This window comes from Pelophylax lessonae, assembly GCF_965119305.1.
Source record: "Pelophylax lessonae genome assembly, chromosome: 6".
Classification (NCBI taxonomy): Eukaryota; Metazoa; Chordata; class Amphibia; order Anura; family Ranidae; genus Pelophylax; species Pelophylax lessonae.
In genome coordinates, this window is record NC_138773.1 from 12,006,568 (window position 1) to 12,033,162 (window position 26,595).

A 26,595-nucleotide genomic window follows, 5' to 3' on the forward strand; every position below is an offset into this window, starting at 1 on the left:
ATTTGTACGAAAATTCTCGTACAACAAAAGCTTTTTTTGTTGTTTATTGTTTCTGATCATGCGCAGTCTTCCTTTTCTGATTCTTCTTGTACAAAAATCATAGTAAAACGGTACACATTAAACGAAATTCGGTAGTTTTTTCCCGTACAAGAAACATTTTGGAGTTTGTCCCATCGAGAATTTTCGTAAGAAAATTCTGAATCGTCTGAAGAAAGTTCTGTACACACTATACGAAAATCGTATGACAATTCTTTGGACGAAAATGTTCGCCCGATTTTCTTATAGTGTGTACGAGCCTTAAGGGCAGATAGGTCCCATGAAGTAAATTCTACATGAATCATCTGCCCTAATTCAAGTTGGCTGTGACCAGAAATGCTAGGGGGTGTTTTTCAAAGTGATTTCCCAGCAAAATAAAGCATAGACGCATGGATGGATGGGGGGGGGGGGTTGCTTTGAATATTAAAATGAATTAAATATTATTTTTGTTTTGTGGTGTTCAGATGAAGTGTAGTTCCACTTTACCTATGGGTATTTTACCCTATGGGGATTCAGTTTGTGTATGGGGAAAGGGGGGTCGTAGAAAAGTAACAGTGGCCTCTACTCTGATGTAGAGGATGGGATTCCTTTAAATGAAGGGATGGAGGTCAACTGGTAAAGGACCTGAAGGTTATTTTCATCAGATTACAAACGAGAGGATTGGTGGAGCTAACTGTTGATACATTGTAATTAGTGGCTTGTCGTAGATTGGACAGATTTAGTGGGGAATTTGGGGAAACCCATCCACTGATCTCTACTCATCAACATTTTATAAGACCACACACTTTTTTTTCTGGATGTTGTCATTCTGTTTTTCTGCCAATTCATTTTTAAGCCCTGCCTCACGAATGTAGTTGAGCAGGAATTTCTTCCTCTCTATCCGGTCTGTGTTCGGATCTCTTGGTAAAGTCAGGCGGTATGTGATGTTTTCCAGGGCCTTTGCCATGATCCTCAGGATGTCAGTGGTTCTTTCCAGAGTTTTCACATTGCTGGTCTTTGTGTAATTCTCAATGGTGAACATGGTCTTCATTCCCATAAGTTTGAATTTTTTCTGCAGCGCAAAGAAATCTCCACTGGTTTCATTGGTGATAACAATGATGGGGGCAACTCCTGAAAAAAGGAATTTCAATTTGCAATCTAGTCACACACCATAAATAAAGACAATGTGTATCACACTAAATATCGGGTATCCGTGTCACTGCCTCATTATTGTATATTTTGTTGTTAATAATCTGCAATTATCTTCAAATCTTGGGATCACCAGTTGTAGGCACCTGAAGATAAATGAGTCCTTGACTTCCACCTAAGCTTTGCTCTCTACCCCATAGTCCATCTGTCTGAATAAGTCCCCTGTTTTAGCAGCTGAGGTGCCAACGTTGGCTAGATGGACTGTAGGGAGGGGCAGAGCTAAATCAAATTCACCTGGTGTCAGAGACATTCCTGGGAGCACAGAAGGAACCAGATGCATTATGATACATTTTTTTAGGGTTTCTGTCCTGGTGCTACATTGTATCATGCAAGCAGTGTTGGGGGTAACGAGTTACAATGTAACACGTTACGTTAACTACGTTACTTTATTTGGTAACTTAGTAACGTGACATTCGTAACATTTGTAACTATGTTACTTTACTCGGCTTGAGTAACGCGTTTTCCTGCGTTACCCAAGCTGGGATGCAGGAGGACTGAGGAGAGCGGGGGATCGTGTGACGGCGGCCGAGGACTCGGAGGTGGCGGGAGGACTGAGGAGAGCGGGGGATCGTGTGACGGCGGCCGAGGACTCGGAGGTGGCGGGAGGACTGAGGAGAGCGGGGGATCGTGTGGCCGAGGACTCGGAGGAGGTGGGAGGACTGAGGAGAGCGGGGGATCGTGTGGCGGCGGCCGAGGACTCGGAGGTGGCGGGAGGACTGAGGAGAGCGGGGGATCGTGTGGCCGAGGACTCGGAGGAGGCGGGAGGACTGAGGAGAAGACGCCCGCCACTGCAGGTAAGTGCACTGGTCACTCTGGCATTGAAAGGGGGCACACTGTGGTCACTCTGGCATTGAAAGGGGGCACGCTGTGGTCACTCTGGCATTGAAAGGGGGCACGCTGTGGTGTCTGGCACTGAAAGGGAGCACGCTGTGGTCACTCTGGCATTGAAAGGGGGCACACTGTGGTCACTCTGGCATTGAAAGGGGGCACGCTGTGGTCACTCTGGCATTGAAAGGGGGCACGCTGTGGTCGCTCTGGCATTGAAAGGGGGCACGCTGTGGTCAGTCTGGCATTGAAAGGGAGCACGCTGTGGTCACTCTGGCATTGAAAGGGGGCACACTGTGGTCACTCTGGCATTGAAAGGGGGCACGCTGTGGTCACTCTGGCATTGAAAGGGGGCACGCTGTGGTCACTCTGGCATTGAAAGGGGGCACGCTGTGGTCAGTCTGGCATTGAAAGGGGGCACACTGTGGTCACTCTGGCATTGAAAGGGGGCACGCTGTGGTCACTCTGGCATTGGAAGGGGGCACACTGTGATCACTCTGGCATTGAAAGGGGGCACACTGTGGTCACTCTGGCATTGAAAGGGGGCACGCTGTGGTCACTCTGGCATTGAAAGGGGGCACGCTGTGGTCAGTCTGGCATTGAAAGGGGGCACACTGTGGTCACTCTGGCATTGAAAGGGAGCACGCTGTGATCACTCTGGCATTGAAAGGGGGCACGCTGTGGTCACTCTGGCATTGAAAGGGGGCACACTGTGGTCACTCTGGCATTGAAAGGGAGCACGCTGTGGTCACTCTGGCATTGAAAGGGGGCACACTGTGGTCACTCTGGCATTGAAAGGGAGCACGCTGTGGTCACTCTGGCATTGAAAGGGGGCACACTGTGGTCACTCTGGCATTGAAAGGGGGCATGCTGTGGTCACTCTGGCATTGAAAGGGGGCACGCTGTGGTCAGTCTGGCATTGAAAGGGGGCACACTGTGGTCACTCTGGCATTGAAAGGGGGCACGCTGTGGTCACTCTGGCATTGGAAGGGGGCACACTGTGATCACTCTGGCATTGAAAGGGGGCACGCTGTGGTCACTCTGGCATTGAAAGGGGGCACGCTGTGGTCAGTCTGGCATTGAAAGGGGGCACACTGTGGTCACTCTGGCATTGAAAGGGAGCACGCTGTGATCACTCTGGCATTGAAAGGGGGCACGCTGTGGTCACTCTGGCATTGAAAGGGGGCACACTGTGGTCACTCTGGCATTGAAAGGGAGCACGCTGTGGTCATATATATATATATATATATATATATATATAAATAAAACAATAAATATTGTATTGTTTTTTTGGGCACTACAAATAAATATGCGCATTGGAATTTGTTCATATTTTTTTTCAAAAGTAAAGTAAAGTAATAAGTAGTGAAGTTACTTTTCAAATGCAGTAACTAGTAAAGTAATCTCATTACAATTTACAGAAGTAACTAGTTACATTTTTTGAGTAACTACCCCAACACTGCATGCAAGTTGCTAGAGCACCATCAACTACCCTGCCTCCAGAGTTGTCATGGAGGGGAACCCATTTCTCACTAAGGGCCAATTCACACTATATGCGGTGGCAGGAACACACAGGAAGCAACTGTTTTCTATGTTTCCCATTCACACTGCAATGCACTAATGCCTAATGCGAGCCTAGTGCTGGTGCATGCTGCCATAAAACGCAGACATGCTGCATTTTATCGCAGTGCACTGGCACAAATCACACCTTATTGTCGGGCAGCACAGCTCATTGCACCACCCAACATTGTGGTGAATAAAGTATTGACAGTGCTTCACTTTTTCTACATTTTGTTATGTTACAGCCGTATTCCAAAATGGATTAAATTCATTGTTTTCCTCAAAATTCTACAAACAACCCCCCCATAATGGCAACGTTAAAGACGTTTGTGTGAAATCTTTGCAAATTTATTAAAAATAAAATATGAAAAAAATCCCATGTACATAAGTATTCACACCCTTTGCTCAATACTTTGTTGAAGCTCCTTTGGCACCAATTACAGCCTCAAGTCTTTTTGAGTATGATGCTACAAGCTTGGCACAACTATTTTTGGGCAGTTTCTCCCATTCTTCTTTGCAGGACCTCTCAAGTAGGGATGATCGAACTTTTGAAAAGTTCGGTTCGACCAGAACACCCGAACTTCCCGAAAGTTCGGGTCCGGATTCCAGAACCCCATTGAAATCAATGGGAACTGAACTTCGGTAATCAAAAAACACAATTTTGAAGCCCTAAACCCCAACAAATGCCCCTAAAAAGTGCCTAGGGTTCTGGGTCATGCCCCAGGGACTATTAATCACACAAAAAAAAGTTCTTAAAAATTTTCGTTTTTGATAGAGAGCCAATTATTGAAAAAATTATTGAAAAAAAAAAAAAAATGAGATTTCTTTGGATTTAGTGCCTGGGGGGTCTAAAAAGTGTACCTGTGAAGTTTCAGCTCTGTAGCATGTCCAGAACCAAAAAAAAAAGATAATTTTTCTTAGAATTTTTATTAGCGCAGGGATGGGGCTACACTACTTTCACACCTGGGCGTTTTGTTGCAGGCGTTTATTGGGCTTTTTTGTGGAAGTCTTTGGAGTCAGGCATGACATCTGAACTTCTGTGTAGGGATATATATACATACACACATATATGTATATATGCACATATAGGTGTGAACGGAGCGGAACCCTATCCCTGCGCTAATGAAATTATTTGCAGGGATAGAGTTCCTCTCCTTTCACACCTATATGTGTGTATGTGTATGTATATATATATATATATATATATATATATATATATATATATATATATGTGTGTGTGTGTGTATATATACCCCTATACAGAAGTTCAGATGTCATGCCTGCCTCTAAAGACTTCCACAAAAAATGCCCAATAAACGCCTGCAACAAAAACGCCCAGGTGTGTTGTTGCAGGCGTTTATTGGGCATTTTTTGGGCGTCTTTGGTCGAACAGAACCGTTCGATCATCCCTACTCTCAAGCTCCATCAGCATGGATTGGGAGCGTCAGTGCACAGCCATTTGCAGATCTCTCCAGAGATGTTCAGTCGGGTTCAAGTCTGGGCTCTGGCCGGGCCACTCAAGGACATTCACAGAGTTGTCCCGTAGCCACTCCTTTGTTATCTTGGCTGTGTGCTTAGGGTCGTTGTCCTGTTGGAAGAAGAACCTTCACCCCAGTCTGAGGTCCAGTGCGCTCTGGAGCAGGTTTTCATCAAGGATGTCTCTGTACATTGCTACATTCACCTTTCCCTCAATCCTGACTAGTCTCCCAGTTCCTGCCACTGAAAAACATTCCCACAGCATGATGCTTCCGCCAGCATGCTTCACAGTAGGGACAGTATTGACCAGTTGATGAGCGGTGCCTGGTTTCCTCCAGACTGGATGCTTGCCATTCAGGCCACAGAGTTCAATCTTTGTTTCATCAGACCAGAGAATTTTATTTCTCATGGTCTGAGAGTCCTTCAGGTGCCTTTTGGCAAACTCCAGACGGGCTGTCATGTGCCTTTTACTGAGGAGTGGCTTCCATCTGGCCACTCTACCATACAAGCCTGATTTGTGAAGTATGCAGCGATGGTTGTTCTTCTGGAAGGTGCTCCTCTCTCCACAGAGAAATGCTGGAGCTCTGTCAGAGTGGCCATCGGGTTCGTGGTCACCTCCCTGACTAAGGTCCTTCTCCCCCGATCGCTCAGTTTGGCCGGGTGGCCCGCTCTAGGAAGAGTCCTGGTGGTTCCAAACTTCTTCCATTTATGAATGATGGAGGCTGCTTTGCTCATTGAGACCTTCAATGTTGCAGAACTGTTTCTGTATCCTTCCCCAGACCTGTGCCTTGATACAATCCTGTCTCAGAGATCTACAGACAATTGCTTGGACTTCATGGCTTGGATTGTGCTGTGACATACACTGTTAACTGTGGAAATGTATATAGACAGGTGGGTACATTTCCACATCATGTTTACTCAACCGAATTTACCACAGGTGCACTCCAATCAAGTTGTAGAAACACCTCAAAAATGATCAGTGGAAACAGGATGCCCCTAAATTAAAACGTTTAAGTGTCATTGCAAAGGCTGTGAATACTTTTGTACATGTAATTTATTTTGTTTTTTATTTTTAATAAATTTTCAAAGATTTTAAACAAACTTCTTTCACAATGCCATTATGGGGGATGGTTTGTAGAATTTTGAGGAAAATAATGACTTTAATCCATTTTGGAATAAGGCTGTAACGTGAAGCGCTGTGAATACTTTCCAGATGCACTGTACATCGATTTCTGATGGTGAGCATAATAACTCTGGATAATACCTCAGTGTGAACAAGCTCTTAGGCTGGCTTCTCATCTATGCATTATGGTAACTTGTAAAATTCAGGTTAACAATAAAAATACGGCACACGCAATGGAGTACAAATATCTGAAAGAGGCCATTAGGATTTTCACTTACATTAATTAAAAGTAGGGATGAGCTTCGAGTTCGAGTTGAACCTAAGTTTGAGCAGAACATTGGCTATTCGCTCGTTCGTAGAACTTCGAACAATTCGGGATGTTCGAACCAAATTCGAAAATTCAAACTTTTTTTTTTTTAAAAAAAAGCAAAATAGGCAAAAAGGAAGGTTCTTTATTAAGTTCTAAGTGCATTGAGATTGAGCAGTGAATATATATCAGCTACTAGTCCATCTAGAACCATGTAGAACATCAGTTTGATTAGGGTTAGGGTTAGAGTTGGGGTTAGAGTAAGGGTTAGAGTTAGAGTTAGGGTTAGGGTTCGGGTTGAGGTTAGGGTTAGGGTTAGAGTTAGGGCTAGGGTAACTCTAAGGGTTAGGGTTAGAGTTAGGGTTCGGGTTAGAGTTAGGGTTAGAGTTAGGGTTAAGGTAACTCTAAGGGTTAGGTTTAGGGTTCGGATTACCTAAGGGTTAGGGTTCGGGTTGAGGTTAGGGTTAGGGTAACTCTAAGGGTAAGAGTTAGAGTTAGGTTTAGGGTTAGAGTTAGGGTTAGGGTTAGAGTTAGGGTTAGGGTTAGAGTTAGGGTTAGGGTTAGAGTTAGGGTTAGAGTTAGGGTTAGAGTTAGGGTTCGAGTTAGGGTTAACACTAACCCAAACCCTTAGAGTTAGAGTTGGTGTTAGGGTTAGCCTTAACTCTAACCCTAATCAAACTGATGTTCTACGTGGTTAACCCTAACCCTAACCCTAACCCTAATCAAACTGATGTTCTACATGTTTTACATGGTTAACCCTAACCCCAACTCTAACCCAAGGGTTAGGCTTAGGGTTAGAGTTAGGGTTAGGGTTAGGGTTAGAGTTAGGGTTAGTTTAAATGCAAGTTTAACCACTTGCCTACCGGGCACTTTCACCCCCTTCCCATCCAGGCCATTTTTAAGCTTTCAGTGCTCTCACGCTTTGAATGACAATTGCGCAGTCATGCTACACTGTACCCATATGAAATTTTTATCATTTTTTTCACCCAAATAGAGATTTCTTGTGGTGGTATTTATCACTTAAGCCCCGGAGGATTTGGCTGCTAAAGGACCAGGGGTTTTTTTGCGATTTTTTACTGCGTGACTTTAACGGACAATTGCGCGGTCGTGCGACGCTGTACCTAAATGAATTTGACGTCCTTTTTTCCCACAAACAGAGCTTTCTTTTGGTGGTATTTGATCACCTGTGCGATTTTTTGATCACGCGCTATAAACAAAAAAAGAGCGTAAATTTTGCAAAAATAACAATATTTTTCACATTTTTTTATATGAAATTCCCCCCAAAAAAATGTAAAAATCAAAATTTTTTAACATTTTTCGGCCAATTTGTTTTATGCTACCTATGTTTGGTAAAAAAAATCGCAAAAAGCGTATTTTGATTGGTTTGCGCAAAAGTCATCGCGTTTACTAACAAAGGGAAAGATTTTTGTAATTTTTGTTGTTTTTTTTTTTAACACGTAATGGCGGCGATCTGCGATTTTTTTTCAGTACTGCGACATTGCGGCGGACAGATCGGACCCTTGACTGACATTTTTGACACTTTTGGGGGTACCAGTGACATTACTGCAGTAATCAGTGCTATACATATGCACTGTTACTGCAAAAATGACACTGGCAGGGAAGGAGTTAACTTTATTGGACAGGGAGGGGTTAAGTGTGTCCTAGGGGCGTGATTCTAACTGTGTAGGGACATTCCTATTGGTGTAAAAGCAAAGATCAACCGTTCTACATAGTAGAACGGACAGATCTTCACTTTTACACAGGGAGAACTGACAGGCAGCTTGTTTACACAAGCTGCTCTGTCTTTCTCCCTTCACTGGAGCGATCGTAGTGTGACTGGCGGACATCGAGTCCGCCGGTCACACGCACTGACTTGTCTGTGAACGAGCCGCGGCGGGCGCGCGCCCGCCCGCAATAGGCTCTCAAGTCAGTGACAGGCGAGTGACGTACCGATACGTCACTCTGCCTGGCCGGGGCTGACCGCCGCAGTATATAGTCGTGCGGCGGTCGGCAACCGGTTAATCATCTCTGGGTTTTTTATTTTTTACAAAAAAAAAAGAAAAGACAACATTTTGAAAAAAAAAAAAAAAAGTTCTTCTTATTTTCTGCGAGTAAATTTTGAAAATAAATAAATGTTTCTCCTTCACTGAGGTGCGCTGATGAGGCGGCACTGATGGGCACTGATAGGCTGCATTGATGGGCACTGATGAGGTGGCACTTATGGGCACTGATGAGGTGGCACTGATGAGGAAGTACTAATATGCCGCACTGATGAGCACTGATAGGTGGCACTGATGAGCACTGAGAGGTGGCACTGCTGGGCACAGAGGTGGCACTGCTGGGCACTGAGAGGCGGCACTGACGGGCGGCACTGATGGGCACTGAGAGGCGGCACTGATGGGCACTGGCAGATGGCACTGATGGACACTGACGGGTGGCACTGATGGGCGGCACTGATGAGCACTGATGGGCAGCACCATCAGTGCGCACACTCAGTGCCCATAGTTCTGCCAGTCAGTGCTCATCAGTGAGCGGGGGCACTGATGGAGGACACTGTGGGAACATTGTTTTTTTTTTTACCTCTGTAGTAATCAGGGCACTGGTGATCGGTGCCCTGATTACATTCCACTGTGTCCCGGACGGCTGATTGGTTCTCCTCCTTCCTCACACTGCAGTCTTCGTGTGAGGAAGGAGTGCTGGCGATGAGAGATGATCTCATATGTTTACATATGAGATCATCTCTCATTGCAGGGGCCGATCACGTGGTAAATAGCCGCTGTGATTGGCCATTTACCACGATCTGTGATTGGCTGTGTCCAAGGGACACGGCCAACACAGATTTTCCCAGATGCGCGCTCGCGGGAGCGCGCGGGGAGACTGTCTCTGGGAGGCCGTATAAAGACGGCCTCCCGGAAATGTGAGTCCCCGCTGTAGCCGTCTATCGGCTATAGCGCGGATGGCAGGAGGTTAAATGATATTTTTTTCCTTTAGAAATGTATTTTTTGCTGTAGAAAGATCTATCCATGCTACAGATCCAAAACTTTACAGGCACATAGCGGGGACCCCCCAGGCACAATATTTAAAGGGATTTTTCATTTTTATTGATTCACTTTAAATATCATTACAATCACTGCTCCTTTAACCACTTTACCACCGGAGGATTTTGCTGTCTTACGTCTGGGCCACTTTTTGCGATTCGGCACTGTGCGACTTTAACGGACAATTGCGCGGTCGTGCGACGCTGTACCCAAACAAAATTTATGTCCTTTTTTTCCCACAAACAGAGCTTTCTTTTGGTGGTATTTGATCACCTGTGCGATTTTACTTTTACTAAAAACAAAAAAAGAGCGTAAATTTTGAAAAAACAACAATATTTTTCACATTTTTTTATATGAAATTCCCCCCAAAAAAATGTAAAAATCTAAATTTTTGTTAAATTTTTGGCCAATTTGTTTTCTGCTACCTATTTTTGGTAAAAAAATTCACAATAAGCGTATTTTGATTGGTTTGCGCAAAAGTTATTGCGTTTACTAACAAAGGGAAAGATTTCTGTCATTTTTGGTGTTTTTTTTTTTTAACGAGTAATGGCGGCGATCTGCGATTTTTTTTTTTTGCGGGACTGCGACAATGTGGCGGACAGATCGGACCCTTGACTGACATTTTTGACACTTTTGGGGGTACCAGTGACATTACTGCAGTAATCAGTGCTATATATATGCACTGTTACTGTAAAAATGACACTGGCAGGGAAGGGGTTAATTTTATTGGAGAGGGAGGGGTTAATGTATGCCTGGTGCTTACTGACGTGTGTGGGGGGAGGTGACTATGTGACACAAGGACAGATCCAGGGTTCAGCTATGCTGAACCCTGCAATCTGACCCTGCCTGTCACTTAGGAGATCCGCCCGCTTGTGTTTACACAAGCAGGAGGATCTCCACACTAGATCCCCGACGATCGCCGCTGCTCCTCCCCTGGCCCGACTCCCGCTGTGACTGAATACAGCGGGAGCGAGCCTCCGGCGGCGCATGCGAGCCTCCGGCGGCGCATGCGCGCCGCCGAGAAAGGGGGGTGGCTGACGACGTAGTACTACATCGTCAGACGATAACGAGCCACTTTGCCGCAGTAATATTACTGTAGGCAGAGGTAAAGTGGTTAAAAATGCTTCTTTTTTTTTTTTTCATTGATATATGTTCTTTAGGGCATTACCCAGGTCCCCATACCCTATTTGGGGAAAAAAAACTTGCATTTAAGGCTTTAAAATGAGTTCTTTTGATTTTAGAAGTTTGAACTCCCATAGACTTCAATGGAGTTTGAAAGTTTGAGTTCGGCAAACTTTTCCGATGTTCACGGTGTTCTGTGCGAATAGAACAGGGGTATGTTCGGCCCATTACTAGTTAAAAGATTATTTACCTGTCATCACATCGCAGTTCTTAAGAAAATCTTTCACATCCTTCTCTTCATATGGGGAAAGATTGCATTCAGCACTAAAAAAGGCAAACAAACAAAAAGTAGAAAATAGAAACCCTGAATTGTAACGTACTTTGCATTGTATGACAATGTGCTAAAAACATATATCTTATTGTTTACTTTACTGTCATTTCATAGTTTTTTTCACAGAAAGAAAAAAAAAAAACATGAAACCGGAGGGACATAAAAAAATGTAAAGTGACACTACAGCATTTGCTTTTTTTCCTTATTTTTTTGGGAAATTTTATTAATGTATTTTAACCACTTCTGGACCGGAAGGATTTGCCCCCTTAATGACCAGGCCGTTTTTTGCGATTTGTCACTGCTTTATTTTAATGAACAATTACGCAGTCGTGCAACGCTGTACCCAAATAAAATTGATGTCCTTTTTTTCCCACAAATAGAGCTTTCTTTAGGGGGTATTTGATCACCTCTGCGATTTTCATTTTTTGCACTATAAACAAAAAAAGAGCGACAACAGGCTTAGCAGTGGCATGCAATGCCAAGCCACCGCAAGCAAAGCCAACAGAATACTGGGATGTATAAAAAAGGGGATTCACTCCAGAAATAAAGAGATTATTCTCCCTCTCTACAAGACTCTGGTCCGGCCACATCTGGAGTATGCTGTCCAGTTCTGGGCACCGGTCCTCAGGAAGGATGTGCTGGAACTGGAGAGAGTCCAGAGAAGGGCAACAAAAATAATTAGGGGAATGGAGGACATCAGCTATGAGGAAAGACTACAAGCACTGAACTTATTCTCTCTGGAGAAGAGACGATTGAGGGGGGATATGATATCAATGTACAAATACTGTACTGGCGACCCGAGCATAAGGAACAAACTATTCAGAGAAAGGGAATACAATAAGACACGTGGCCACTCACTAAAACTAGAGGAAAGGCGGTTTAATCTTAAAGTGCGTAGGGGGTTCTTCACTGTAAGAGCGGTAAGGATGTGGAATTCTCTTCCACAAGCAGTGGTGTCAGCAGGGAGCATTGATAGTTTCAAAAAACTATTAGATGGACACCTTAAAGACACAACATACAGGGGGTATACAATGTACAACATACAGGGGTATACAATGTACAACATACAGGGGTATACAATGTACAACATACAGGGGTATACAATGTACAACATACAGGGGTATACAATGTACAACATACAGGGGTATACAATGTACAACATACAAGGGGTATACAATGTACAACATACAGGGGTATACAATGTACAACATACAGGGGTATACAATGTACAACATACAGGGGTATACAATATACGGTTAAAAGCAAACACACACACACATCATAGGTTGAACTGGATGGACTGATGTCTTTTTTCAACCTCACTAACTATGTAACTATGTAACTATGTAACTATGACAATTCTGAAAAACAAAAAAAAACAATATTTTTCACTTTCTGCTATATAACAATCCCCCAAAAAAATAAATAAATAAAAATCAGAATTTTTTAACACTTTAGGCAAATTTAGAAAATTAGTTTTCTGCTACATATTTTTGGTAATAAAAAAAAAATCACAATAATCATATTTTGATTGGTTTGCGCAAAAGTTATCGCTTCTACTAACTACGGTAAAGATTTACGTCATTTTTATTGTTTTTTTTTTTTTTTTACTAGTAATGGCGGCGATCTGCGATTTTTAGCGGGACTGCAACATTGCGGTGGACAGATCGGACCCCTAACTGACATTTTTGACACTTTTGGGGGTACCAGTGATATTACTACAGTAATCAGTGCTAAAAATATGCACAGTTACTGTAATAATGACACTGGCAGGGAAGGGGTTAATCTAGTGGGTGATCAAGGGGTTAAATGTGAGCCTAGGGGAGTGATTCTAACTGTATGGGGGCGGGGCTTGTGAAATGATCACAGAGACCTATGATCCTATATAGAAGGATCACAGGAGCTCTGTGATCATTTCAGAGAGAACGGTCAGCTGTGTTTACAACAGCCAACCGTCCTTCTCTCTCTCAGCGTGGAGCGATCGTGGGTGTCAGGCGGCAATCTGAGCCGAGTGCCCCATGCATCCGAGTCCCCGCTGCCGAGTGGGGGTGGGAGCGCGCCGCCGGCGACACGCGCTTGCCCCCTAGCTGCAGGCGCGCGACCGACGTATACCTATGTCGGTTTTTTGCGCAGGAGGAGCTGTCTGCCGCAGTATAACTGTGCGGGGAGGTCCTTAAGTGGTTAAAAAATATATACAATGCACCAATTTGCACAAAATCAAATAGATATTCCTGTTTTATTTATTTTTTATTTTTTTCTTTCTGTGAAAATAACTATATCAGTGAAATACACAATAACATAAGAAACAAAAAAAAAAAAAACACATTTTGCTAAACAATTTAATAAAGTTTTCTTAAAGGTTTTTTTTTTTTTTTCATTCCCAGCAAAATTTGTCTAAGAAAACACCTGGCAAATTTAGGGAGGATTGTGCCCAAATTTTATTGAAAGGGAAATCTGTACTTTTGAAGCTAAAACTCATCATTCATCCCTAAGGCTACGTTCACATGTCAGCGTAGCGATCGCTGGCAGAATCACCGCGATTCTGCCCGCGATCCGGAAATCATTGCAAATTGCGGGACGCCTGCGCGTTGCCGTTGATTTGCAATGGCACCCCAAACGCTGTGCGATGTTGCCGCTATTTCCGCCTGCCGAATCGCGGTAACATCGCGCAAACAAAATCGCGGGTTGCATGACGCCCAAAAAAGGTACAAGAGCTTCTTTGGGGCGTCATGCGACCCACGATTTTGTTTGCGCTATGTTACCGCGATTCGGCAGGCGGAAATAGCGGCAACATCGCACAGCGTTTGGGGTGCCATTGCAAATCAACGGCAACGCGCAGGCGTCCCGCGATTTGCAATGATTTCCGGATCGTGGGCAGAATCGCAGTGATTCTGCCTGCGGTCCGCTACGCTAACATGTGAACGTAGCCTAATTAAGACTTTAAGACACTCGTTTATTGTTATATTGATAATTAAACAGGTGAAATGCAGAGAGACAGATTGTCTGTACAATTGGTGGGAGGGTGGATGAAAATAAAGAACCTGGACATATGTTGAAAAGAAGGCAGGACAGATGCAAAGAGCTCATGTCTGAGTAAAATGAAAACATAAAATGAATCCATCCTATTAGGATTGAGAATGGCTTTTTTTTCAGTGGGAACGCGGGGGAACACAGTTTCCCGCACCTCCAGCACCGACTCTATGTAATGGAAAGGGGTGCTGGGATGTGCTGCAGGGTCTATTGATGATGGCTGCTGGAAAATCTATTCTAGCTTGAGGGGACCTATTTTTGCAGGGGGTTCTATTATTGCTGAGGAGGTCTATTGTTGCTGATGGGGGAACCTACTGTTGCTGGGGGTGTGTCTTATATTGCTGGGGGGATCAGTTGTTGCTGGGAGAGATCTACTCTTGAGAGAGGGGGTCTATTGTCACTGGCTAACGGAGAGTCTATTGATGTTGGCTGTGGGGAGATCTGTTGTTGCTGCTGGGAGTCTATTGTTGCTAGGGGGGAAATGATGTGGCTGGTGGCCCATTTTTCTTAGGGGGATCTACTGTTTCTGGTGGGGGCCTATTGGTACTGGCTGCAGGGGATATATTTTACTGCTTTTCTTGTTATCATGACAGAATTCGATACAAATTACTTAGCACCACAAGATCTGTTCTGTATTTTTTAAAAGGGGCGGTAAGACGAAACGGCCACCCATCACTGGAGTTCCAAATGCCTTTATTTTGATTTCCAAGGTGGCACAACAAAACACCAACCAGTCCAGGTAGACGTCAGTGTAATAAATAAGCACAGTTGTACTGTGTGAAACGTGTCTACCTGGACTGGTTGGTGTTTTGTTGTGCCACCCTGGAAATCACAATAAAGGCATTTGGAACTCCAGTGATGGGTGGCCGTTTCTTCTTATCTGGACATTGTTCACGGAGGCGAGCAGGGGGCTAGCACTCATGTGGAGGTTCCATCAGACTCACTCATCTCACTAGGAGCAGCAGATCTTTCTTACCTTCATCTAAAAGGGTTGGTACTGGGAGGTGGGTATGGGGTGAAGCCAAGGAATGATGCTTGGAGGAGAGTAGGAGCGGAGACAAGGGGTGACTTGGAAAGGGGGAGTCCCTGCACCTATCTGTCTCCAATAATCAACATTCAGTCTGTCTTCTGTCCTTTATTCTGGACTATTTGGTTAAACAGCCCTGCTAACACCTCTCACCTGAAAATAAATATGGGGACAATGAAATCAGTGGTTTTTGGGTCCAAGTCACTATTTTCCAGGGCCGACATTGCATCTTTAAAGTTCTCTATCCACGCCACATGCTGATTCAGTGGATGAAAACCTCCTAGATGAAATTAATGTAAGGCAGTAAAGAAAAGAAAAGAACAAGTTACTGGAGCAGCAATGAGAACGTATAGTAAACAAATTCATGACAGCAGCTGTGGAGCAATACAATCTTCAAGCAAAAGGTTTCTGGGTTTTAACAACAGCAATACTAAACAATTTCACCATGTAACGGAACCGCGACCCACAATGGGTTTGTGTGCTTCTGTCAGTATACCGCTTCCTTCAGTCTTGAACATAGATATCAGATCACATACAAAACTAGCCGAGAAAAGCTTATATAAGATCTGGAACATTTATTGAACAAACTCACACAGTAGTTCGTTATCAGTTTTTGCAGATGACACAAAATTGGGCAGGGCAATAACTGCACAGCATGAAGCAGATATCCTACAGAATGACCTGAACAAAAAATACGGAGTGGGCAACGACATGGCAAATGAGGTTTAATGTGGAGAAGTGTAAGGTTTTGCACTTGGGGGCTAAAAGCATAAAAACACAATACACGTTAGGGGGGGAACCCTTGGGGGAATCAAAAATGGAGAAAGATCTGGGAGTCTTGGTAGATGATAGACTAGGCAATAGTATGCAATGTCAAGCGGCAGCTTCCAAAGCCAACAGAATATTAGCATGCATAAAGAAAGGGATGTATTCCAGAGATAAGACTATAATCCTTCCACTTTATAAAACTCTGGTCCGACCGCATCTGGAGTATTCTGTCCAGTTCTGGTCGCCAGTCCTCAGGAGGGATGTGTTGCAGCCGGAGAGTCCAGAGAAGGGCAACTAAACTGATTAGGGGTTTGGAGGACCTTAATTATGAAGAGCGGCTGCAATCGCTCGATTTATTTTCCCTGGAGAAGAGAGGACTGAGAGGGGACATGATAGCAATTTATAAATATCTTAATGGGGATCTCAGCTTAGAAAAAAAGCTGTTCATTCGAAGGAATTGCATGAGGACTCGAGGACATACAATGCGATTAGAGGAGAAGCGTTTTAACCTCAGGCAACGAGGAGGGTTCTTTACTGTTAGGGCTACAAGATTGTGGAATTGTCTACCACAAGAGGTGGTTTCTGCGGGAAGTATGGTGACTTTCAAAAGACTCTTAGACTTACATCTCAAGGATCAGGAGATTAAGGGCTATGTTAGATGATTACAGTCACACACACCTACACAGGTTGAACTGGATGGACTATTGTCTTTATTCAACCTCACCTACTATGTAACTATGTAATATATACCCCACCAGGTCAGGTGCCTGATTACATTATCATATGCAGATGAAATTGTGTACAGAAATATAACTAACATATCTGAGGAACAGTAAAGAAAGAATTCCGCGCAAATGAATCTCCTTATATGGTTGGCTGCAGCCTACCCCAAAAATATAGTAAAACTATATCAGAATATGGAAAAGTATTAGGGTAATTGGCGCTGCCAAATAATGAAAAAAATATATAGAGATGTGTCTCATAAATCTAGGTGCATATAGGTGGTCAATATAAAATATCAATACTGTAAGTAATGGTCCTTACAATATAACCAATGGTCCTGATAATAAGCCACAGTAAGTATTATAGATTTCAATAAATTAACCAACCATTCATCAATTAATAACACTAGTAAATACTTAATAAAATACAATAAATATGCAAACCAATATAAATAAATAAAACAGTGAACAGTGTCTCAAAGCTAAAAGTATAGTGACTCTTGAAATAATTGGTGTAAACACTAGGTGGCAGTGTTGATTCAAAATTAATAGGTGTGGATATCCAAATGAAACAGATAATGAGTGATACAAAGTGCCAAGTGCTGTAATTATATCAAAGGTAAACAACAATATCTTAAAAGTAAGTGCAAAAATGGATATCCAAGTGAAATTGAATATATATAAAAAACATCAAAATAACCTAAAAATACATATGATGTGCCAAGTGAAATATAAAAAGTATCAGAGCTTTGGAAAATATAAAAGAAATCCCAAAAATAAATAGGTGAATATCTGGTGGATGAATAAATATGAATATAAATAAGAAATTGGATAGTCCGTAATATAAGTGACAAAAAGTCCACAAAAAAATGTATGTTCAATATAGTAGTCCAACAACGTGCAATATGGTGATAAAAAGTGCCAAGGGAAATTGCATGGATGGAGGGGGTGCTTCCCGGTGTGGGTCAGGATGTGGGTGCTGGGTGAGGGAATTCCGTGCTACCCTTCCTATGTAGCCCGCACTCACCAGAGAGCGGCACCCCTACAGGGGTAACTAGCGTTGGGTATTTGGGGTATTCCCCGATAAACCGCGGTGAGCCTCTCCTCTCCTCTTGGGACCAGTTGCACTTCCTCCCTCAAATGGTAAGGTTATTAGGATAAGCGATGTATAATAGGGGTGATAGGCAGCGCTCCAGAATAATAAAGGTGATGTCCGGGATTATATGGATAAAAAACACTCATATAGTGAAGTACCGTAATGTGTGTCCATTTATTAAGCAAATAAAATCAAGTACTCACATTTAAAAACAAGATACAGCATCTGTAAGAAAGTAGGGACCGCGAACCCCTCGTGTAGCGGTATTTCCGGGCGCCGTGCGCCTCAGCGGCCGGATATGCGTCTCAAGGTGCGGAACTGACGTGCCTACACTCTACGCGTTTCGTCATCAGACTGACGTCATCAGGAGCAGCGTGATGATCACTCTGCTCCTGATGACGAAACGCGTAGAGCGTAGGCACGTCAGTTCCGCACCTTGAGACGCATATCCGGCCGCTGAGGCGCACGGCGTCCGGAAATACCGCTACACGAGGGGTTCGCGGTCCCTACTTTCTTACAGATGCTGTATCTTGTTTTTAAATGTGAGTACTTGATTTTATTTGCTTAATAAATGGACACACATTACGGTACTTCACTATATGAGTGTTTTTTATCCATATAATCCCGGACATCACCTTTATTATTCTGGAGCGCTGCCTATCACCCCTATTATACATCGCTTATCCTAATAACCTTACCATTTGAGGGAGGAAGTGCAACTGGTCCCAAGAGGAGAGCAGAGGCTCACCGCGGTTTATCGGGGAATACCCCAAATACCCAACGCTGGTTACCCCTGTAGGGGTGCCACTCTCTGGTGAGTGCGGGCTACATAGGAAGGGGAGCACGGAATTCCCTCACCCAGCACCCACATCCTGACCCACACCAGGAAGCACCCCCTCCATCCATGCAATTTCCCTTGGCATTTTTTATCACCATATTGCACGTTGTTGGACTACTATATTGAACATACATTTTTTTGTGGACTTTTTGTCACTTATATTACGGACTATCCAATTTCTTATTTATATTCATATTTATTCATCCACCAGATATTCACCTATTTATTTTTGGGATTTCTTTTATATTTTCCAAAGCTCTGATACTTTTTATATTTCACTTGGCACATCATATGTATTTTTAGGTTATTTTGATGTTTTTTATATATATTCAATTTCACTTGGATATCCATTTTTGCACTTACTTTTAGATATTGTCGTTTACCTTTGATATAATTACAGCACTTGGCACTTTGTATCACTCATTATCTGTTTCATTTGGATATCCACACCTATTAATTTTGAATCAACACTGCCACCTAGTGTTTACACCAATTATTTCAAGAGTCACTATACTTTTAGCTTTGAGACACTGTTCACTGTTTTATTTATTTATATTGGTTTGCATATTTATTGTATTTTATTAAGTATTTACTAGTGTTATTAATTGATGAATGGTTGGTTAATTTATTGAAATCTATAATACTTACTGTGGCTTATTATCAGGACCATTGGTTATATTGTAAGGACCATTACTTACAGTATTGATATTTTATATTGACCACCTATATGCACCTAGATTTACGAGACACATCTCTATATATTTTTTTCATTATTTGGCAGCGCCAATTACCCTAATACTTTTTCCATATCTGAGGAACAACCAACACAAACAGTCTTCTACTTTCCCACTAGCAACTAATAGATGACAGTGATTTAATTAACTTGAGCTAATTAACTAGCAGATTTGCCGTCACTGAGCTCATAAAGTACAATGCACGTTATTATAAGTGTAAACACATCCCCACAGTGGGCAGAGCATGTACTATGTGGGTACATACTGCAGTCTCTATTCACCTAATTGTTATGTTTAAAACTCATGTGGCCATGAACAAGATATTATAAAACTATAAAAAAAACTATAAAAACTAAATTAAAATAATTTGATCTTTGACAAGGATGAACTGTCATGTCAGACATTAATCAATAATAAATCAATAATAGATTACCTTCAACTCCTAGGCGCCTAGCCTGATCCTTCTGTACTCCTCAGTCCTCCTCACGTGCTGCACGCACCTGCAGCCAGTAGCGCTAAGCGCGCTGAAAGAAGTGGGTGGAGTTGAGGCGGGGCCAAATTGGAGTAGGCGGGGAGGCGGCGGCACGGCATCGTGGAGGAGGAAGGAGTGACGTCACTGATTGCTAGACGTCAAGTGGCTCTAGCAACCACTGCCAGTGCTGTGTGTGTGGGCTCCCGCCCGGCTCTGCAGCAGAGAGAGAGAGCGGCCAGCCGGCCACAGGCAGAGCCAGCGGAGTCGGATCAGATGCGGTCCGGTCCGGATGATGATGATAATGATCCATTCATTCCAGATGGTGCAACGGGTCACTGAACAGTAAGTGACACAATCTGAGTCAGCGGCAGTGCGCCCCTAGGTGGCAGTGCACCCTAGGCGGTTGCCTAGTTTGCCTAGCAGGAGCGCCGTCCCTGAGCGCAGTGTGGAAGGGATGACATTGATGGCGGTGAGGAAGACGGTCCATGTGGACAGCTTTACCCCGGATGCCGGCATACTTAGATGTGCCTCTTTTAATCATCAACCATGCGAGTTGCTAAATGTTGAACCTTCATTAAATGTAACCATATTGCTACACTTAGAGGTGTCTCTCTTCTCTTTTATACTCAGTTGTGACGTGACACTACTTGTATATGAAGACATTGCTTGTTTATCAAGTCAAAAATGTAAAAATAACACTTATTTCACCACTTCCATAGCAGACCTGTTCTGGCTCTCCTCTCCTACATGTAAAAATAATTATTTTTGCTAGAAAATGACTCAGAACCCCCAAACATTCTATATGTGTTTTTAGCAGCCACCCTAGGGAAGGGATATGCAAACTGTGGTCCAGTTGTTGCAAAACTACAAGTCCCATCGTGCCTCTGCCTCTGGGTGTCATGCTTGTGACTGTCAGAGTCTTGCTATGCCTCATGGGACTTGTAGTTCTGCAACATCTGGAGGGCCATAGTTTGCATATCCCTGCCCTAGGGGATAAAATGGCGGTCGTTCCAACTTTTTATGTCACACTATATTTGCGCAGCAATTTTTCAAATGTGTGTGTGTTTTTTTTTTAACCACTTGCTGCCCGCCGCAAGTACATATACTGCGGCGGTCAGCCCCGGCCAGGCAAAGTACCGTACCGGTACGTCACTAGCCTGTCACCGGCTTGTGAGCCAATAGCGGGCGGTCACTCGCCGGTCACTCGCGATCATTCGCCGGGAAGGGAGGAAGGCAGGCGGCTAATGTAAACAAGCCGCCTGTCATTCTCCCCTGTGTAAAAATGGAGATCAGACGGTTCTACTATGTAGGACCGTTGATCTCTGTTTTTACACTAGTAGCCATGTCCAATCACAGTTAGAAACACGCCCCTAGGACACACTTAACCCCTCCCTCTCCAATACAGTTAACCCCTTTCCTGCCAGTGTCATTTTTACAGTAACAGTGCATATGTATAGCACTGATTACTGCAGTAATGTCACTGGTAACCCCAAAAGTGTCAAAAATGTCAGTCAAGGGTCCGATCTGTCCGACCGCAATGTCGCAGTCCCGCAAAAAAAATCACAGATCGCCGCCATTACTCGTTAAAAAAAACACCAAAAATTACAAAAATCTTTCCCTTTGTTAGTAAACGCGATAACTTTTGCGCAAACCAATCAAAATACACTTTTTGCAATTTTTTTTTTACCAAACATATGTAGCATAAAACAAATTGGCCGAAAATGTTAAAAAAATTTGATTTTTACATTTTGTTTGGGGAATTTCATATAAAAAAAATTTGAAAAATATTGTTATTTTTGCAAAATTTACGCTCTTTTTTGTTCATAGCGCATTTAAAAAATCGCACAGGTGATCAATTACCACCAAAAGAAAGCTCTGTTTGTTGGAAAAAAAGGACATCAAATTAGTTTAGGTACAGCATCGCACGACCGCGCAATTGTCCGTTAAAGTCACGCAGTAAAAAATCGCAAGAAAAAACCCTGGTCAGGAAGGGGGTAAAATCTTCCGGGGCTTAAGTGGTTAATAACTAAAGTTATTACATTTTTTTTTTAATTATTATTATACACTTTCCCTTCAAATTTTTTTTGATCACTTTTATTCCTATTACAAGGAATGTAAAAAATCACTTGTAATAGGAATAGGGCTTGACAGGTCCTCTTTTTGGAGAGATGTGGGGTCTATAAGACTATTATAAGGCACACACTTACTCACCAAGCTGGGCGTAGACCTCTGCCCGTTCAAAGTTGGTCATCTTAGCACATCCTCGGTTGTCCACGATGGTGATATTGGAGGTGAGCTCATAGGCATTTCTTATCATAGTCATGCTGTCTCCACTTATTTTCTGTCCAGCCTGAGCGTATTCTATAAACGGTTCTTCATCATTCAGGACATACTTACAGGAGTTAATGAAGGAGGATTTACCATGACCAGTGTAGCCAAACAGCTGTAGAAGGACTCTCTCATATCCCTTATCTAGCCTGAAGGTCTCAATCTTCTTTCTTAACTCCTTATAGTCCATTTCTCAATATTCTCAGATCTCTGTGCTTCGTTATTTCTCTTGCTCGTACAATTACAATCTTTGCTCTCTTACTTTCTGTTTCACTTGTTTGAATTAGTTTTGCTTTGCAAACCTTGGACTGTTTTAAAGGGAAGCAATCATAATTTTGAGTCAGTTTTGCTCAACACACTTAACCACTTCCCGCCCGCCCACCGTCAAATGTGGGACGTTGTCATATGGCGGCGCACCAGAACAGCAGGGGTGCGCAGTGCGGAGATGGAGGCCGCATAGTGTTGCTAGGACACAGCGCGACCCCGATCTTGGTAAAGAGCCAATGACTTGGCTGTTTACCCATGTGATCGGCTGAGTCCAATCACAGCCGGTCACATGTAAATGAGGAAGTGCCATTTATCGGCTGTCAGAGTGTGTGGCGAGGAGAGCCGATCAGCGGCTCCTCCTCAAAGGGGAACCTAGAAAAGGTAATAAGGGCACTGATCATCAGTGCCCTAATTACAAAATAGCTCAAAAACAGTACCCACAGTGCCCACCATCAGTGCCCACAACCAGTGCCCACAATCAGTGCTCATAGTGTTGCCGGTCAGTGCCTGCTCATCCATGCTGCCCATCAGTGCCCATCTGTACCCCATCAGTGCCCATCAGTGCTGCCCGTCAGTGCCCATCAGTGCCACCTTTCAGTGTCCATCAGTGCTGCCTATCAGTGCTCATCAGTGCCGCCTATCAGTGCCACCTATCAGTGCCCATCAGTGCAGCATATTAGTACCTCCTCATCAGTGCCAACTCATCAGTGCCCATAAGTGCCACCTCATCAGTGCCCATCAGTGAAGGAGAAACATTACTTATTTTCAAAATTTACTCACAGAAAATAAGAAAAACTTTTTTTTTCAAAATTTCCTGTCTTTTTTTTTTTGCAAGAAATAAAAACCCCAGCGGGGATTAAATACCACCAAAAGAAAGCTCTATTTGTGTGAAAAAAATTATAAAAACTTCATATGGGTACAGTGTAGCATGACTGGGCAATTGTCATTCGAAGTGTGACAGCGCTGAAAGCTGAAAATTGGCCTGGGCAGGAAGGGGGTGAAAGTGCCCGGTATTGAAGTCGTTAAAGAAAAAAAAAAACATGATTTTTATTGCACAAAAATTTAAAACGCAAAACGCATCAGCGCACATCAATGAAGGAGAAAATTACTGGTTTGCAAAATTTTATAACAAACTAAAAAAAACTTTTTTTTTTTTTTTAATGTTCCTTCTTTTTTTGTTTGTTTAGCAAAAAATAAAAAAAACCCAGTAATGATTAAATACCACCAAAAGAAAGCTCTATTTGTTTGAAAAAAAAAAAACAATAAAAATTAAATTTGGGTACAGTGTTGCATGACCGCGCAATTGTCATTCAAATTGCAACAGCGCTGAAAGCTGAGAATTGGCCTGGGCAGAAAGGGGGTTTAAGTGCCCACCCCGGAAGGCAAGTGGATAATATGTATTTGTATATGTAGCACCCTACAGGTAGGTGCTAGGTAAATGTATAGTGGGCCTTGTCTGCCTAACAGCAGGGCTGTGATTTATTTTATTAGGGTGTCATGGCTTCCAGATGTGCCTGCTGAGGGGAGAAGTATCCCCACTGGCTCCGGTGAGAGGCTTCTCATAGGGCAGTGTGGGAAGCCCAATCAGGGGACACATCCCAGCTTGATATAAAACTGTAATTTTTTGTGAAGAATCAACAACAAGTGGGACACAATCATGAAGTGAAAAGAAATTTATTGGATATTTCAAACTTTTTTAACAAATAAAAAACTGAAAAATTGGGCGTGCAAAATTATTCAGCCCCTTTACTTTCAGTGCAGCAAACTCTCTCCAGAAGTTCAGTGAGGATCTCTGAATGATCCAATGTTGACCTAAATGACTAATGATGATAAATAGAATCCACCTGTGTGTAATCAAGTCTCCGTATAAATGCACCTGCACTGTGATAGTCTCAGAGGTCCGTTTAAAGCGCAGTGAGCATCATGAAGAACAAGGAACACACCAGGCAGGTCCAAGATACTGTTGTGGAGAAGTTTAAAGCCGGATTTGGAAACAAAAAGATTTCCCAAGCTTTAAACATCCCAAGGAGCACTGTGCAAGCGATAATATTGAAATGGAAGGAGTATCAGACCACTGCAAATCTATGAAGACCTGGCCATCCCTCTAAACTTTCAGCTCATACAAGGAGAAGACTGATCAGAGATGCAGCCAAGAGGCCCATGATCACTCTGGATGAACTGCAGAGATCTACAGCTGAGGTGGGAGACTCTGTCCATAGGACAACAATCAGTCGTATACTGCACAAATCTGCCCTTTATGGAAGAGTGGCAAGAAGAAAGCCATTTCTTAAAGATATCCATAAAAAGTGTTGTTTAAAGTTTGCCACAAGCCACCTGGGAGACACCAAACATGTGGAAGAAGGTGCTCTGGTCAGATGAAACCAAAATCAAACTTTTTGACAACAATGCAAAGCGTTATGTTTGGTGTAAAAGCAACACAGCTCATCACCCTGAACACACCATCCCCACTGTCAAACATGGTGGTGGCAGCATCATGGTTTGGGCCTGATTTTCTTCAGCAGGGACAGGGAAGATGGTTAAAATTGATGGGAAGATGGATGGAGCCAAATACAGGACCATTCTGGAAGAAAACCTGATGGAGTCTGCAAAAGACCTGAGACTGGGACAGAGATTTTTCTTCCAACAAGACAATGATCCAAAACATAAAGCAAAATCTACAATGGAATGGTTCACAAATAAACATATCCAGGTGTTAGAATGGCCAAGTCAAAGTCCAGACCTGAATCCAATCGAGAATCTGTGGAAAGAACTGAAAACTGCTGTTCACAAACGCTCTCCATCCAACCTCACTGAGCTCGAGCTGTTTTGCAAGGAGGAATGGGCAAAAATTTCAGTCTCTCGATGTGCAAAACTGATAGAGACATACCCCAAGCGACTTACAGCTGTAATCGCAGCAAAAGGTGGCACTACAAAGTATTAACTTAAGGGGGCTGAATAATTTTGCACGCCCAATTTTTCAGTTTTTTATTTGTTGAAAAAGTTTGAAATATCCAATAAATTTTGTTCCACTTCATGATTGTGTCCAACTTGTTGTTGATTCTTCACAAAAAAATTACAGTTTTATATCTTTATGTTTGAAGCCTGAAATGTGGCAAAAGGTTGAAAAGTTCAAGGGGGCTGAATACTTTCGCAAGGCACCGTATGTCTGCAGTTATTTAGTACAACTGTGATATTGTTTGAATGTATGCTCTGCTGCATTTACCATCCCAATATCAGTTACATGCACAAATCAGAAATAAATACTGTATATAACAAAACTTCATAATCCTTCAGTGTCCTATTCTACCAAAAAAGAAATATAAAGTGTTTCAGTGTTGTAGAGTCTCTTCTCTTCTCTCCACAGTGCTCATCCCGCCATACGTCAACACACCTTACCCCCCAGCAACCCCAATCACACAGGGTTGGATGATTTCTCTTGCACCAGGCCTCTCCACATGCTCTACTGGCATAAAAATCCTCAAGTCTCCATAAGTAAATTACAGGCAGGACATAGAATGGGGAATGATCTAGGGTACAAAGGTGCAGGAACAGGAGTGATTGGGGATGTGAAGGTACAGGAATTGGGGTGATCTGAGGTTTGAAGATGCAGGAATTTGGGTGATTGGAGGATGAAGGTGCAGAAATTGAGGAGAGGTAAGGTGTAAAGATGCAGGAATTCAGGTGAGGTGAGTTGTAAAAGTGCAGAAATTAGGGTGATCTGAGTTGTGCGGGTGCAGGAATTGGGGTGATCTGAGGTGGGAAGGTTCAGGAACTGGGGAGATCTGAGGATGAAGGAGCAGGATATGAGGTGACAGGGCTGATCCTAGGGTCACAGACGCCTGGGTGCAGAAATATTTCTGGCGCCCCCATATGGGCGTGGTCACCCTACTAACCCCTCCCCTTTACAAATGTTTCTATGGCAACGACTTAAACACAGATGCTCCCCTAAGGAGTCTTCCTTACCCTGGGACCCTGCCACGATCTCTTAACAATAAACCAATTACAGGAAGAGAAGCAGAGTACTCTAATAGGACCTGGAGGGGGGTCTCTCTAATGGACACAGAGAGGGCCTCTGTTAGAGAGTCTATTAGACAGAGCCCTCAGACATACTATAGGAGATGGTCAGAGACTGCAGACTTGATACAAGAGATGGTCAGAGACTGCGGATATGATACAAGAGATGAATGTATTGATGCAGCCTCACCAGTGCCAATCAAATGCAAGCTTATCAGTGCCCATCAAATGCAGCCTTATCAGTGCCCACCAAATGCAGCTTTATCAGTGCCCACCAAAGGCAGCTTCATCAG

The 26,595-nt window shown here is 43.2% G+C and overlaps 1 protein-coding gene across 1 annotated transcript in view; it reads right to left on the reverse strand.

The window, feature by feature from the left end:
* Window positions 1-557: 557 nt before the first annotated feature.
* LOC309557876 (uncharacterized protein) overlaps window positions 558-26,595 on the reverse strand; it is a 129,155-nt gene continuing 103,117 nt past the window's right edge. The window contains exons 3-4 of the mRNA XM_082260684.1: window positions 10,926-10,999; window positions 558-1,146 (exon numbers count right to left, since the gene is read on the reverse strand). Of these exons, the coding sequence (XP_082116810.1) occupies window positions 806-1,146; window positions 10,926-10,999 (415 nt within the window). The 3' untranslated portion in view covers window positions 558-805. The remainder of the gene's footprint in view (window positions 1,147-10,925; window positions 11,000-26,595) is intronic.